This window comes from Erithacus rubecula (assembly GCF_903797595.1).
Source record: "Erithacus rubecula genome assembly, chromosome: 9".
Lineage (NCBI taxonomy): Eukaryota > Metazoa > Chordata > Aves > Passeriformes > Muscicapidae > Erithacus > Erithacus rubecula.
In genome coordinates, this window is record NC_136660.1 from 34,799,754 (window position 1) to 34,815,683 (window position 15,930).

Sequence of the window (15,930 nt, forward strand, 5' to 3'; positions counted from 1 at the left end):
ACCTAAACTCTCTTAAAGTACTATCTCAGAACATTTTATTTTTTTCTCATAAATTCTCAGCAATAAATGCTCTATTTCAGTACAAATACAAAAATAAATTTATTAGGTAAAACCTAATTCTATGGGCAAGAGAGTACATAAAATATGCTATGCCATCAGAAAAATTCACTCACAGGCAGTTATGAGCTCCACTGACACTGGAGGAAACAAGATACGTGGATGGTAATTTCTGGTGCAGCTCACAAAGAAGTACCCTGGAAATATATCCATATTCACTAAAGCACCTGCAAGTGTATTCAGTTTGCAGAAATGGAACTTCTTTTCAGATCACTCCTGCCTGGGGAAACTACCTTCAAAGAGACTGAAAGCAATTATTCACTGATAGGGCAGGAGAAATAGAAAAGCCCCTTTAATTTTTCAAATTTCAGACTGATTTTTTCAAAGTGAGCAGAAAGAGACAGTAATGTTTTATGTAAGCTCTTGAATACTCTTAATAATACCAGAATTACTATTTAGAGCAGAAGCACATATTAAGTCATGTAGGATCAAGTCAGGGTCAAATATGGATTTCATAATTGAAAATTATGAAATCCATATTTGCAATTAACTTTCAGTAATGCCTCAGTTCTTACTATTCTGTTAAATTCCATCAGTTTAATCAGAGGTTGAATGATATATTTAAGCAACAAACTGACAAAATCTGCCAGGAAAGTGATACAGCACATACAGTTCTTTGTGTCAGCAATATGCAGTCAGGGCCTTTCACCAGCTGCTGGGGCTGCAGGAGTTGTTCTGGGTAAAGATTCAGTTGTTGGTATGAAGCAAAAAACTGGCTGCTTTTGTTTCTGTTGATGCTGAATTTCTGGTTTTAATATCGTAATTATATTTAGTGGGCTTTCAGAACATTTTTCAATCATCAGCAGATCTAATAAAGCAAGACTGCTTCTCAGAAGTTGAGCTAAAAGTCATGCATTTTGGGGCTAGAAATTAGCAGCAGAACTTCACTAAATATGACATATATATAATGAGGCCCCATGTGTGTTGCACACATCACTGCAGCCAGATGTAGGTTATCTTTACATCAGTCATTATAAAGGCCTCTGAACAAGTGAAATATTGAAAACATTTATTTTCATTTATTGATTATCTGAGATAGGTTGATAAAGAAAAACATAACTGCTTTGCAAAGAGACAGTGGGATCTAATCTTGTGCAGAGGAAAAGAGTCCCTGGGTCTGATTTTTCTCCCTGCTGGTTCCATGTGTTGCCTGATCTGTTGGTTTCTCAAGATCTGTAGAGGAAAGTTTGTCCATGGAGAATTCTTTGGGAACCACCTGATGAGAAGGGTCAGTATAATGTCAAACATCACATTATTCTGATTTGAACATTTACAGTCCCTTTTCCCAAATTCCTGTAAGCTCTCTGGCTCAGCACAGACATCTCTCTCTCACCTTTCCTTTTAAAGTGCTGAAAGTGTGGGAGGCTCCCAAGCAAACACTGCCTTTTTTCCCAGTGGAGCAGGGCTGAGCTGAGCACTGCTGGCTGCTGCAGGAGGAGGAAACCTGCAGCTCCTACAGCTGGGCTCTGCTGCAGAGAAAGCACAGCTGCAGGGAGAGAGAGACAGCAGGCAGAGAGGGGCAGAAGCTGCTCTGATATTCTTGCTAATCCCTGTTCCCACTTTTACTCTGCAGCACTAAGCTTTCCTCCAACCAAAACATTTTTTCCTCGATTATTATTGGAGAGCAGAAGGAGGGGGAGTTTGTTCACACTTTTGTTGGAGAGAGCAAACATTTGATTTGAAACTCCAATATTGGATGATATTATTTTTGCTACTGAATGAAGTAATGGATTCCTTGAGAGCATTTGAGAATGGGTCGCTCTTGGCCAGTGACTCTGCTCCTGCCAGCTGGGATCCCTTCCGTCGTCCCCTGGACTCCATCCAGCCCTGGCAGTTCAGCCTTCTGGCAGCAGTAATGTTGGTGGTGACCTCCCTGTCACTTGCTGAGAACCTGGCTGTAATCCTGGTAACTTTTAAGTTCAAGCAATTGAGACAACCTGTCAATTATATTATAGTCAATTTATCTGTGGCTGATTTCCTGGTCTCACTGACTGGTGGTACCATCAGCTTTTTAGCAAATCTAAAAGGATATTTTTTTATGGGATACTGGGCTTGTGTATTGGAAGGATTTGCTGTCACATTTTTTGGTAAGCTTGATTTTGTTTGTAGTTGCATGTTCTTTTCCTTCAACTTTCTTCAATGTATTTTACTTCAGCATCCTGAAGTCACTGACTTTGCATGTCTTTGAATTCACTGGAATTTCCCCCTGTTACATATATTCTGTAGTGGAGAGTGAAAAATAGATCTCTCTATCCCTGTCATATACAGGGCCTGTCACATGTGTACTGATCATGGAATATGTTTCATAGGATGAGGAAGAGCTTGCCAATAGAATAGCAGTGTTGTGGAGATTATGGTAAAACAATTTCAGGAAAAAATTCTTATGCTTAGCTATTTTCAGTATTTGCATTTAGGTGTGTGTATAGATAAATAAGAGAGAGAGAAAAAGAGTGAGTGGCTGCCTATAAACTGTGGAAAATCTCAGGGCACTGAACGAGTTGTGCTCTCTGTGCTCCAGGGGCTCTGAGGAGCAGGGACACACCTGTAACAGTTTACACACCTTCATCTTCTTGTGATTTCCTTTTCATGGCTTTGTCCACTTACTACAGAAAAAAAAATTAGAAGTACTTGAAGAGGAAAAATCCTCACCACACAGTACCCTGTGTAAATACACCTCTGCAGAATAAAGGGGATATTCATTTAAAATGGGGCATCCGCTCCCTTGGGACACACACCCATTGCTGTGTCCTGTCCCTCTTTATGAAGCTGCATGAAGACAGTCAGTAATGCTTGTGTCTGCTCTAAGCCTCACTCAATGCTGATCCTCAGCCTCAAAAGCAGTCCTACAGCTGCTCTCTGTTTAGGCTAGACAGAGGGAATGTTGGTGAGAGACAATGCTTCTACATCACTTTGTGGCACGTAAGCTGTGTCCTATGGAGAAAGACCAGGCTATTTCAAGATTTTGGTGTTCAACCAGGTAATATGTGCCTAAATCGATAATCTGATGTTGTGGACAGCTGTCTGCAGGTTTCAGTTTTCTCATAGCCTGAAATAATTTTTGCAAAGATAATGTTTTAAAGATTTTAGTTAACTAATTTGGATGTTACACATAATTTGCAGCTTTTCAGAGTAGAACCAAATGAAAAGTCTAAGTCCTAATTACTTCATTGGCCTGATTAGTTGCTTGGTTTTGTAGCCCTTATACTGTAGACTGGCAAACTGGACAAATGTGAAAATTTTATGCTCTTCATTAATATGAGAATAATGCACATAAATTGCCCATCTTTTCATAATTTGTGTTGATAGAAAAGGTGTCTGATGTTGTAGGTAGTCAAAGAGTGTAACTGGTTTCCCTGAGTGGTGATGGAGTCTCTGTCTCCAAAGATACTCAAAACCCAGCTGGGCTTGGGTCTGATCAAGCTGCTGGCTGGACAGTGCTAGAGGGGGAATAATGACCTCCAGAGAGGCTTTTCACAATACACAGTTCAGGGATTCTGTGGTTTGGGATGGTGTTTGTTCCTCAGTATCTCCAGGTCTGATACTGGCTGTTTCTCAGTATCTCCAGGTCTGATGCTGGCTGTTTCTCAGTATCTCCAGGTTTGATGCTGGCTGTTTCTCAGTGTCTCCAGGTTTGATGCTGGCTGTTTCTCAGTGTCTCCAAGTCTGATACTGGCTGTTTCTCAGTATCTCCAGGTTTGATGCTGGCTGTTTCTCAGTGTCTCCAGGTTTGATGCTGGCTGTTTCTCAGTATCTCCAGGCCTGATGCTGGCTGTTTCTCAGTGTGTCCAGGTTTGATGCTGGCTGTTTCTCAGTGTCTCCAGGTCTGATGCTGGCTGTTTCTCAGTGTCTCCAGGTTTGATGCTGGCTGTTTCTCAGTGATCTCCAGGTTTGATGCTGGCTGTTTCTCAGTGTCTCCAGGTTTGATGCTGGCTGTTTCTCTACCTCTAGGCTGATGCTGGCTGTTTCTCAGTGTCTCCAGGTTTGATGCTGGCTGTTTCTCAGTATCTCCAGGTCTGATGCTGGCTGTTTCTCAGTGCCTCCAGGCCTGATGCTGGCTGTGCTCTCCCTGCAGGCGTTGCAGCTCTCTGGTCCCTGGCTCTGCTGGCCCTGGAGCGCTCCATCCTGCTCTGCCGCCCGCCGGGAGCCGCGCGCCTCCGGGGCAGGCAGGCAGCTCTGGCTATTGTCTTTGTCTGGAGTTTCTCCTTCATTTGGACCATTCCACCAACAGCTGGCTGGAGCAGTTACACCACCAGTAAGATTGGAACTACTTGTGAGCCTAACTGGTAAGGCCACTCTCACAGAGTATGGTAAAAAAATGAAACTTGCAGCTCAGGATGCCTCAGGGCCATGAATTTAAAGGAAGGGGTCAAAGATTATGTGAATCTCTGAAAAAAATAGATGTCAAGAAAGCTCTAATAATACTGATCATAATTTTCCATGATCGGTTTCTAAAACAAAAATTTCTAAAGGGTGGAGCCTCCATCTCTAATGAAAATAATCACATTGTGCTCATTCTCAGGAGTCAAAGGACAAAGAGATAGATTTTTTCAGAAGACTGGACAAAGCTCTGAGCAAGCTGGTCTGATCCCATAGCTGGCTCTACTTGGGGCAGGAGGTTGGACTACATGTCCCTTCCCACCTCACCAGCTCCAGTTCTTCTGTGCTGTACCTGTAGCTGTCGGATCCTCTCCTAGCCCTGGGCAGGGAGCTGGCCCAGTGATATGACTGGAGCTGCAGAGGGGCACGCTGGATAAAAACATCTGACAAAAATACTAGTGACATCTTTGGAAATATGAAATTCCAAGTAAGCAGTAAGAACACATAGTAGTAATACATACTCAAGGTATTTTGTATTTTGTACAGGTACTCAGGAGCTTATGCTGACCGTGCGTACATTATTGCATTCTTCACCACCTGTTTTATAGTCCCCTTATTGGTGATTTTGGTGTCCTATGGAAAATTGGTGCAGAAGCTAAAAAAGGTAAGAAGAAGTAAACTTTTAAAATGTCTGTGCAGGCAAAAGTTTGGAATTACTTTGTTTGATTTTCTATAAAGATCAGACATGAGCAGATCAGATTTGCAGGCAGCAAACACACTCAGTTGCATCCCTTGTTACATAATTATCCTTACACACAGAAATCCATGCTGGGGCTAGAAGTGATGTTGTGAAGTGTGGAGTTCCCATCACATATCAATACATCTCATTAGTCAAACATCATAGAAATGAAAGAATATCTACCTCATAAGTAAGCAGAACCATCCAGTACTGCTTTACTCACAATTGTGTTCACTTCAGTGACATTTCATAAGACTCAAACCAGACAAATTAGAATGCAGCTTAAAATGACTGCAGTAGTAAATTTTAAGAGTGCTGCCTACTAGTTAGTAATATGCTCAAAATAGGATATAGCCTTTGTAAATAATGCAGTGCTGTTTAATAAACAAAATAGTGGATTTTCCAAGAATATTTAAAAGACTTGAGAAATTCTTTTGAATTTTCTTTAATGGTTGTGTTGACCTGATTCAAAGGAGAAGCTGCAAAAAGTGACAAAGACAATAGAACAGGTAAATTTCTATTTGGTACAGGATTGGAAGTCAAGATTTTGGGACAATATTGATATTTCTATTTACTGCAAAGCTCTGAAAGGCCAGTACCTGCAACATATTCTGTAAATCTAGAATGAATTCCCATATGGTTATATCTCAAAAACTAAGCTTATTTTCAAAAATCTGACTACAGTGAACAGAGAGAGATCCAAGCATCAGAACTGGTATTTGATGTTCCCAACCATCCTTTTCCATGCATTTTGTCCCAGGTTGTCACAGTGTGGGTTTGCTCCTGGCTGGAATAGTCTGCCAGTGCCTCAGTCCCAGTGACCCCAGCTTTACAATACCAATTGTAGCTTTCACTGCAACATCTAAAAAGATAAAAGAAAATAATCTTTGGGAAAATAACAAATTAGCAATTTACAACAGAGGTAAATTATTACGGCAGTATTCCTTTCTTTGGAAGATAAAGCACTGGTTTTTTTCTTTATCAGTATTTAGAGAGAAAGGAAAAGCTGTATGTGAAAAAAAGACCAGGCTGATATGGGACAAAGATGAAACAGCTGAGAGTGCAATAAAGGAGATTGTGTTCTTTTTCCAGGGGACTCCACTTCTGCTGAAAGGGAGGCTAGGCCTCTCTCTGTGTATGCACACATGAAAAAATGCTGTAGAAATATCATATAATGGCAGGAAATATCAGTACCAAACACAGCTTTGTTAATGCCAATAGCTTGCAGTTTTTATAACAATTCATTATTATTATTGTTGTTGTTGTTACTATGTTTATATTTGGTTTGCTACTTTCCACAGAGGTGAGGGCATTGCCCTTCCTAGGAAGTGCTTCTATAGCTCCTTAAGTACAAATATGTTGAATTCTCTAAGTGCAGTTCAAAAATTATTAGAGAAAATGTCTCCATAGAGTTCTAATTTTACAGCAGGAAGATAAAAGCCCATGTTATGCAAACAAATAATTTTTTATTAGAATATAATACTGAAAGACCTGGCATCAGGTTTTCTTGGAGCCATACAGATTACAATTATTCCTCGTGTAAAATAACAGTGTCTTGTTTCACTAAGTCATCAAAAAGCAAGCAGGCAAGTTTCCCAGAAAGATGCTGTTTGACATTAGCTAATCTCTTCATGAACATCTGTGCTTCAGCTTCTTGCATGATCACTGAGGAAGAGCATTCCTGCTAAATGCCCCAATCCCACTTTAATTCTGACACCATTAGACTGTGAATGCTCTTCTGGGGAAGGCCATAAGGCACCCCTGAGCCACCAGACTCCCCTGAATTTGCCCCTCGTGAGGAGGCTGCCCAGCCTCAGCAGCGTGCTGTCAGACACCCAGCAAAAGCTACATGGAATACAAAGTGCTTGAATTCAGCTCACTATCTGTTTATGACTCCCCGTGATGCTCTTTTTTTCACTCTGACAATAAAAATATAAAGATGCTTAAGCAAAGCAAAATTCACTAATGCTGGTCTATGGTAATTGATGTCCCTCAGCAGAAACTTCAGCAGCCATCCCTTGGGAAGAGCAGCTTTTCCTTCCAGCACAGCAACTGGACAGCTCACTAAAGTCACTGGCTGGACACCTTGTTGTTTGTTTTCTAGAATCTTTTCTCTTTTCTTAAAAGGTGTCAGATGCACAAGGCAGGCTGGGAACTACCAGGAGACCCGAAAGACAAGTGACTAGAATGGTTGTTTTTATAATCATTGCCTTTCTCATCTGCTGGATGCCATATGCTGCCTTTTCTCTCCTGGTCACTGCCTATCCCTCCATTGAGCTGGATCCTTGTCTGGCAGCAATTCCGGCTTTCTTTTCCAAAACAGCTACCGTTTATAATCCAATCATTTATGTCTTCATGAACAAACAGGTACTTTATTCTCTCAGAATGTCTCTAACACTCCTATTTTGCTATTTTATCTAGCCTTATAATGAATTATTTCTACCTACCTATGTGTCAGCTAGCAAGCATTATAATATCTGGCATTTAAAATGAAAAAATAATCTGCCCAGTGAAAGACAGCATAAATCTCTGAGCATTATTGAAATATAAGTGCTAATAATTATTAGGTTTAGATATTACAAAGGAAAATCAGACCTTAGGGAACATGAGTTAGTTTCCTGTATGAAAATTATGTTCTCAGGACTGTCCCAGTATATTCCAATAATTCTTTAGGAATGTAACACCACTAAGTTGATCTTGAGGTGGGGTGCACATTTTCAAAGCTTGAATTTGTTTTGGTGTTTATGTGCAGGGGTAGAAGTGTTGCACACGCCCATTTAACAGGGAACTCTCTTCTCTGGAATGAAGGCAGAGGATTGGATGCAGAAAAAAAGAACTGATATGGGGATGAACCAGAGTGTTGTGTGCTCACACTGATAACAGTGTGATAATAAACATGGGCATAAACAAGATTTCTGCAATGAATGCAGCAACTGAGAGTGGTGGCATCAAGCACATAAATTAAATAAAGAAAAATAATCAAGTGACTGTTGAATAAGAAATGGTAAATTTATTTATCCAATCTTGCTGAGAGAGCTATTGCTTATCCCACACCCTGTGGACAGTACCCTGATCTCCCAAACCACGCAGATGTGTGCTACACTTTGCCCTGTTTGTGGATAACAACAAGAAAAACCATCTTTGAGTAGCCAGGAATTTAGTGTATGAAAGTATGAGTCTGGAGAAATGGTCAATTACATCCATGTTAGATATAATTAGCTAGACGCAGAAAATAATTTTTTTTTTTTAGACTAAGACTGACACTTTTTAGGTTTAGAGTTCTTCATGGTGGCGCAGGCAAATATATTTCATGGGGTTATTTCTTTATATTCCCATCTGATTGGTGAGAGAATTTCCAAGACTTTTAGCTGTTGGTGAAGGAATAGCAAAGACTTATGAATGCCTAGCAAGTAGTTCTGAAACAATAGATGAAATAGAGATGTTTTTAGCTAATATGAAGATTGATTTACAGAACTGTTTTAAAATTTCCTATGTATTTTGATCGATCTCCTGTTTTTTCAACTTTTTAGTTCAGACAGTGTCTGATTCAAATGTTCAGTTGTAGTGCCATAGGAACTGGGGAGTCCAGCATGAACCTGACTTCAGAGGGAGCAGTGCTAAGCCAGGACAGAAGAGGCACTGAGATGGCCCCCATGGCAGCTCTCAGCACCATTTCTAAGAGGAAAACTGCAGATGAACACAGAAGGCAACAATCTTTGGCTCTGTTGACAACTTCAGAAAACAAAATGCGTCCCATGTAAAGTGGGAGATGGGATTGTTCACGCAATGCTAGAGCGTATTTCATTGTTACAATCACCTAAAATAAAGATCTGTTGTTCCTGGGGACAGGGTGGTCCTGTGGACACCAGCTTTAGAGATCCCTCAGGGTGTGTAAGAGCTTCTTGGCTCTCCAGCTGCAGTCCAACCCAGCCAGAGGGCGAGTCCCTTCCTCCACTGCATTCCTCTTCCCAATCCACAATCACCTTGCAGCAGGTAGTGGCACCACACTGCTGTGTCTCTCTCCTGAAGTCCCTGGTTCTGCTAAAGTCATATCCTCACTGCTTTTATTGGGCTGCTGATTCCAGAACAAACTATTAACTTGTTATTACATCTCCACTTTCAGAAGCAAGGACTATAACACAAATACTGCTTCTGTAAATGGTGAAAACTAATGGAAATTGCCATCTTTCTGTGGCTGTGTTCTACCTTACACTTAATTCACTCAGTGAAGTGCAGCAATACATTTAGCTTTAGTGGAATGCCACTTGCACATGAAAAGCCAAACCAGGTTATGAGTGTAATGATACAGACTTCTGTTTTACACAGTGTTTGGAATCATTGTATGAAACGTTGTCAAGAACTAAGCTGGTGCTAATGCACATTGGAATTTCAATACTATATAAAATCTATCTTTAATTGAGTGCATTTTAGGAGAAAAGACAAAGGCTGACTGTGTTTAAATGCTTTAGGATGGAAATCCTTTCTTTCTAGAGAAAACATTAGTACAATGCCAGTTGAAAGAAATGTTCCATACTGGTATAGAGAAGCTACACTAGCTCCACCCTGTACAGGCCTTAGGTATAGAAATGTGATATGGAATAAATCATCCATGGTTCCTCAAACTTCAAAACTTTTTTTAAGTTTTACTTCAAAAAATATAATTATTTTGCACAGAATAAAGAAATTTTGTTTCTATCAGTTTTTTTTCTGCTGTTAAGTTAGTATTTGAAAAACTATATTGCCTTGAAAAAGAGTGGGACTACCTGAGATGCCTGTGGTGAAAGCTGGTCCCTGAGTAGTCCCTTGCTGACGGGGCAGTCAAGAAGCATCCCTGCAGCAGCTGGAGATGCTGGGGCATCAGAAGAAGGTGGCACAGACGCAGCACAAAGCAAATGCTGAGACCCTGGTGTGCTGCAGGCTGTTCCTGTGTGATTCCCCTGCTCATGGAGGCAGCTGCAGCTTCCTGCTGGTGGGGGGACACACACAGGAGTGTCCCTGAGTCCCTCTGGCCCTGGCTTGCCCAGGGACTGCTTGCCCATCCCTTCCTGCTTGTGGTCTCCCAGCACTCACACCCATGCACAGACACACTCTCTGGTTTGCATCTTACAAAAGCCTTTGAACCTTTTCTACAAGGTGTCCTTTGCAGAAGAACTTAGGAAGATCTGGACCCTTTCTGTTTTCTGATTAGAAGGATGTTCAGATTCCATTGCCCTGATTTCATTTTGGAATGGTAATATCCAAAGAGAGGGGTTATTCTATAAATAAAATCATGAGCTGCACATGTGAGAACTCACTGCAAAGATTGCACAGTTTTCCTATTCATCTCACAAATTTCATGAGGTGACTGCCTTTTACAGTGTAATTTGGGCTTGAACTTCTGCAGGGCTCAGTCTTAAACCCAAACGTTGATCCTTGTAATGACAGGCACATTCTTTACCATTCTTTAATCCTGTGTTATCTGTAGCAGAACAATGAACAGATGTATATGCCTTTTAAAAATGTTTCAGAAATACTGTGAGATAGGAAGAGTATGGTACTCTGTTTTTAATTTATGCACCTTTTTGTGCTCGTTAGCCCCTTAAAACAGTCAGATATTAGTTAAAAGTGAAATTTCTTGCATTTAAGACTCAGATTTTCTCTTTCAAGGATATATTGACCTAGGTTAATCACAAGTTAATGGTATTACATGTATTAAATCATGAAGAATTGGCAGGAGTGCTAGTGTTTAATTAAAAGCAACAGAATTATTTTATCTCCTGAGAAGGTGAGGATATATAAAGTATAGCTCTGTAGTACAAAATAAAGCAACAAAAATTAGGTGATTACAAAGAAAAAAACAATGTGAAAATGCATGGAAACAAAAGGTGCATGGGAAACAATAGTTTCAATGGGTATTTTCATCTTAAAATGCCTTCAGTAATGTTTTTCAGGAGGAGAAGGAGGAGGAGGAGAATACCTTTGTATCTTTTTTCCTACCTACTGGCCAGAGAGCACATTTTAAAATGTGTGAACACCTTGACACATTGTCACAGCCGGCCAACCAGAACAGCACCAGCCTGCGAGCAAAATATTACAGGGTTCCCAGGAGCTGCTTGTCAGGTCTTTCAATGTAACACAATAAAGAATTTTTAGAACCAGAAACAAAACTACGGGCAAGGGAGGCAGCTTCCCCCGCCCCCACCCCCTTTTTCTCAGAGTTGTGCACAATGATTAGAGGGACACATATTTGCAGTATGTGATAACAGCATGACATGAACATTTTAGCATATACAAAAAGCAATTTAGGCAATGGATGGTTTAAGACCTTAAGGTTTCATTAATAAAAGGTGTGAACACTGCCAAAGTCAGCTTGCTCACATTGATTGGGAGCTAATAAGCAGCATCTTGTTTGCCCTTGTGCCCTTGAATTTTCATTTTGCCACCAAGATTATGCCTAGAAATCACATTTAAAAAATAATTTGCAGCATTGTGTATTGTTTGCAAAAGTAGCAACATAACACTCCACCACATTGTGGTCATTTGCATCTCAATGTAACCTGGAGAGAGATACTGCCCTTCCTACAAGCCTTCCATGGCACAGGTCAATAACTGCCTTGTGTTTTCATTAAAAAACTCACCAATACTTAATCAACCTACTTGTTTGTAATAGAAATGGCTGTTGGGTTTTTTTTTCCTAATACAAATGATGGTTGCCATAAGAGTTACTGCAGTATGAGGTGATGTTGGTTCCTTAGGGATAGCAGTAAGAAAGGCACAGGCACTGAAGCCAAGCTAAATGATTCTCTGAGTAAAAAACAGAAATTACCTCAAAGATAACAGCAATCCTAGGATCCTTCTGGTGCTGGAAACCTCGTGTTTCAGCACGAAACAAGTCTCTCCTCTTGGGCCATGACATGCTGCCCAGATGCTTCCAGGATCAAGTACTCCAGCCCTGTTTTTGACATCTTTGTGGCATGCCCAGTGAACAAAGTCACCTATCTGGTGGCTCTGCAGTGCTGGACCTTCTGGCTGTCACACCATGGTTCTCTCTCATCAGGAAGGAGTCCACACAGGTGCATTTTTAAAGCAGGTGTATCCTGGTGTCATGTGCAGAGCTGTGGAGTGGTGACTCAAGCTCATGAACAGGTCTGTAGAGCTGGGGGCTCTGCTCAAACCCTGCTCAGGCTCTCTTTGGAATCACTGCCTCCTCACTGCCCTGTCTCCTGCTGTGGCTCACCAGAGACACTCTGTGTCAGTTATCTCCTGTGGAAAAACTAACAAAGGCATCTGTTCTTGCAGCTGAATATTTTGAGAAAAAGCCCTGAACAAACAAGTGGATTTGGGCATGGAGAAAATATCCAAAATACCTTTCAAAGATCATTTCAGTAAGAGATAAAATGCTGAAGTTTGAAAGTATATTGTCCAAGCTATTTTTCATAGTCTCAAATTTAGAGAAAGAATAGATTTTAAAATGTCATAAGATCAGCTCACCTCATCACCCACTAGCAGGAATGAAGGTGAAAGCTTAGGCACTGAATGTAGTGTTGGTGCACTTTACAAAATGTTCATGTTCTTGCTCTGGCAACAAACAACACAGCTTCTCTGGGGATTCCTCACTGCTTTTTGAAGATACAAATGTCTTAATACATGGATTTTGTTTTTCCTAAAGCCACATGTACAGCAGAGCACTGCTGGAGGAGGCACTTCTTGGTCAAAGTGCAAGGGCATGGAGAGGGGCAGAGATTGTTACTGAAAATCAGCTCTACCAGAGGTTCACCATAAACCAGATTACTCCAGTATGGCTCTGATGCAGATTAACTTCTAAATCACCTATTTGTATCTCATAATAAACAGGTTGCTCCTTTTGCAAATATTTTTGTCTTGTTTTTTGGTAAAAATGAACTTAACCACATACCTGAGTTTCTTCCACTTTTGAAAGAAAAGACCTTGCCCTTACCCACTGAACCTTTATTGCCAAGGGCTCTGAAAGCAAAAATGCAATTAGCAATCAAACCAAGTTTGAGAAACACATTTCTCTCTGTTTCTGATTTTGGATGAAGCTCTAATTCCTGCTTTTTCTTTGTTTTCTGATTTCTCTTCCATTCATTTCTCCACTGGGTCCAGAGCAACACCTCCAAAACAAAACACTTCTAATATTCTCCCTCTGGTTGCTCTTACCTGCAGATCTGACATTCCACTCAGAGACTTCCCCCAACAAATGCACTTGCAAAGGAGAGAAGGGTTTGACAGTGAGGTGAGGTCTAAGCCTAAGCAGGTCCAGCATTCACACATGTTTAGTGTCCATGATGCTCCTCACCACTCTTCCAGCCTGAGTGCTCCCACAGACACACAGACATACTTGACATATTTGTCCACAGTCTAGCTACAGGAATAATAGACATATCATATGGCTAGAACATCTCTGTTTAATTATGACCTTAGTGAAAATGATTAGCCAAGAAAACAGAGTCATGAACATTAACAATAATTCTCATTCTCATCTCATTTCTTATTGAGAAATACAATTTTAAATGATTGGTGAAGAGAAGATTCCTAGAAAATTTATGATAATGTTCTTTAATATAATACTTAGTGTTACAGATTGTACTATTTTTTCTCTTTATTGCATTATATTGAAGTCTCTTCCCTTTTCTATGTCACAAATAGTTAAAAATCTGTAAGAGAATTTAAGGGCCTTTCAGCAATTTGGCACGCCAGCTTTATCTCAACTATTATCTAGCTGCATCAAGATATTAATGTAGTCATCTCTCTTTAGTCTCAATGAATTACTATAAAAATGTCAAACAATTAGATTATATTGGCCAACACAGCCCTGTTTGATTGAGTACAGATGTAAGCCATGTCCCTTGAATCTCAGTGATGAAGCAGCAGAAAGGTGTGTGGAATTCCAGTGCAAATTTATTTCAATGTACATCCCACTTAAGATTCTAATGCCAGTACTTGCAATAATAATAACCAAAAAAATGCTAAATAGGTTATTTTCAGTAGGAATAAAAGTCAATGTCATTCAGGAGAAATACCAATGAACTCTTGTTCTCACCCTCTTCTGCCATCATGTGTGAGGCTGAAGCATTGTATGAAATAAAGGGAAATTTCAGCAGTTATCCAGTGATGAAGAAATATCTTCCTAAATATTTCCCATAGTAATGGACACTGTCACAAAACACCCTTTTAATCTATTGTACCTTCCTAGCCAAAAATATTGGCCTTTACTTCTGAAAGGGGTCTTTATTTTGTTGGTTTCAACTGTTTGAACTCAGCACTGACTTCCTCCACTCTTTTGGCAGGGGAAGAAAAAGCTTCTTCATACACGGACTATTGCATTTACAATGTTTATTTTAATATATTTAAAAATGTACATACATATAATAATAAGTATCAAGATTCATATTTCAGGGAATGTTATAATAGATATTTTATCCACCAGCAATACTGTTAACATTCCATGCTGCATTTTTATAAAAATGGGATTAAGCGATCTAAAATTGTTCCTCTTAAGTAAGTCTTAAGGAACCATCTGGAAAGCTGCAATATATTAAAAGCATTTCCTCTCTTCTTAATCAGAAATGAAGACTGTTTTGCCTGCTACTTTTAAAAATGCCACAGCCATGTTCATGAAAGGCCCCACACTCTCTCCTAGCACTGGCTGAGAGTGTTCCATCCATTTATCCCCTGAGTACCAGTGAATAGTTCAGGGCACATGAGCATGCCTTCAGTTTTAATTTGACCACATCCTTAAAACCCATGCTGACAGCACCTGTCACTACATCCACATGGAGACAGTGCATTTGGAGACTTGAATTAATACTCAAAGGGACTTCAAGAAGTTCTTCCTGGTGACTTGACAGGGATGAGCTGGTCTTTCCTCCATACGCAAGAGAGGAACAGATTTGCCCTCACAGGATGCTGAATTCCCTCTGATTCCCTGTTTCAGGAGAGCTTCCAGGTCAGATGGTGCTGAAGCACAGGTTGGAAGGTTGTGAAATCTAAATTAGTGCTCAAACTCCAGATGAATGGCAGTAAATGATTATGGGAATGATGCCTACAGCAGACTCAGATCTGCTCTCCTTTCCCCGTGCCCTTGGCGTCTGCTGCAAGGCAGAGCAGCCAGGCAGCTCTGCAGGGACACACCAAACCCTGGAGTCACTGTTCCAGGCAGCCTCATGCCAAAGGGGTCACACCAGGGACTAACCACAGAGCTTCTCTTTTTGTTGGTGGTGTTTGTTTTATAATTTTATAGCAAACTTGTTGCAGCTCCTCACTGCAGACCATTTAGAACTACACACTTTTCTTGGACAACTATGCACAATTCAAATTATGTTCTTGTCCTAGAATATCATCAATAAATTCACCAAGATTTTTTCCCCCTCACATTTTTCAGATTACATAAATTTTAGCTGACCAATTCTTTTCATGCTAAAATATATTACAAAATGTCATTTCTGTTATAAAAGCTAATTGATAGCGTGATTTGTTATGTTGCTGAGACATAATTCAGAAAGTTATTTTAAAGCCCTTGATACATGGAATAGCACTAACTGCTTAATATTTCTTGTATGAATGAATACAGTGCATGGGAATGATGTAGTGCCACGTAGATGAAATATTTTCAGAAGCTCTTATTCTTGTTGTTTGGGCTTGTGCCAACGTCATTCGACGAGAGAGCTCATATGTCCTAAGGTGTATCTACTGTAATTTATTTCTGGGTCATTAGCTGGTAGGATTTTTCTTCCTCCAGGTTGCTGAACAGTATATAA

The 15,930-nt window shown here is 40.3% G+C and overlaps 1 protein-coding gene across 1 annotated transcript; it reads left to right on the forward strand.

Moving 5' to 3' along the window:
- Window positions 1-1,843: 1,843 nt before the first annotated feature.
- On the forward strand, window positions 1,844-9,870 carry LOC306805214 (vertebrate ancient opsin-like; the record flags this gene model as incomplete). Its single annotated transcript, XM_079312704.1, has 5 exons — window positions 1,844-2,204; window positions 4,190-4,400; window positions 4,981-5,098; window positions 7,301-7,540; window positions 8,704-9,870. The coding sequence occupies 5 exons, from the start codon at window positions 1,844-1,846 to the stop codon at window positions 8,932-8,934; spliced, it is 1,161 nt and encodes a 386-aa protein (XP_079168830.1). The 3' UTR covers window positions 8,935-9,870.
- Between the last annotated feature and the right edge of the window lie 6,060 nt (window positions 9,871-15,930).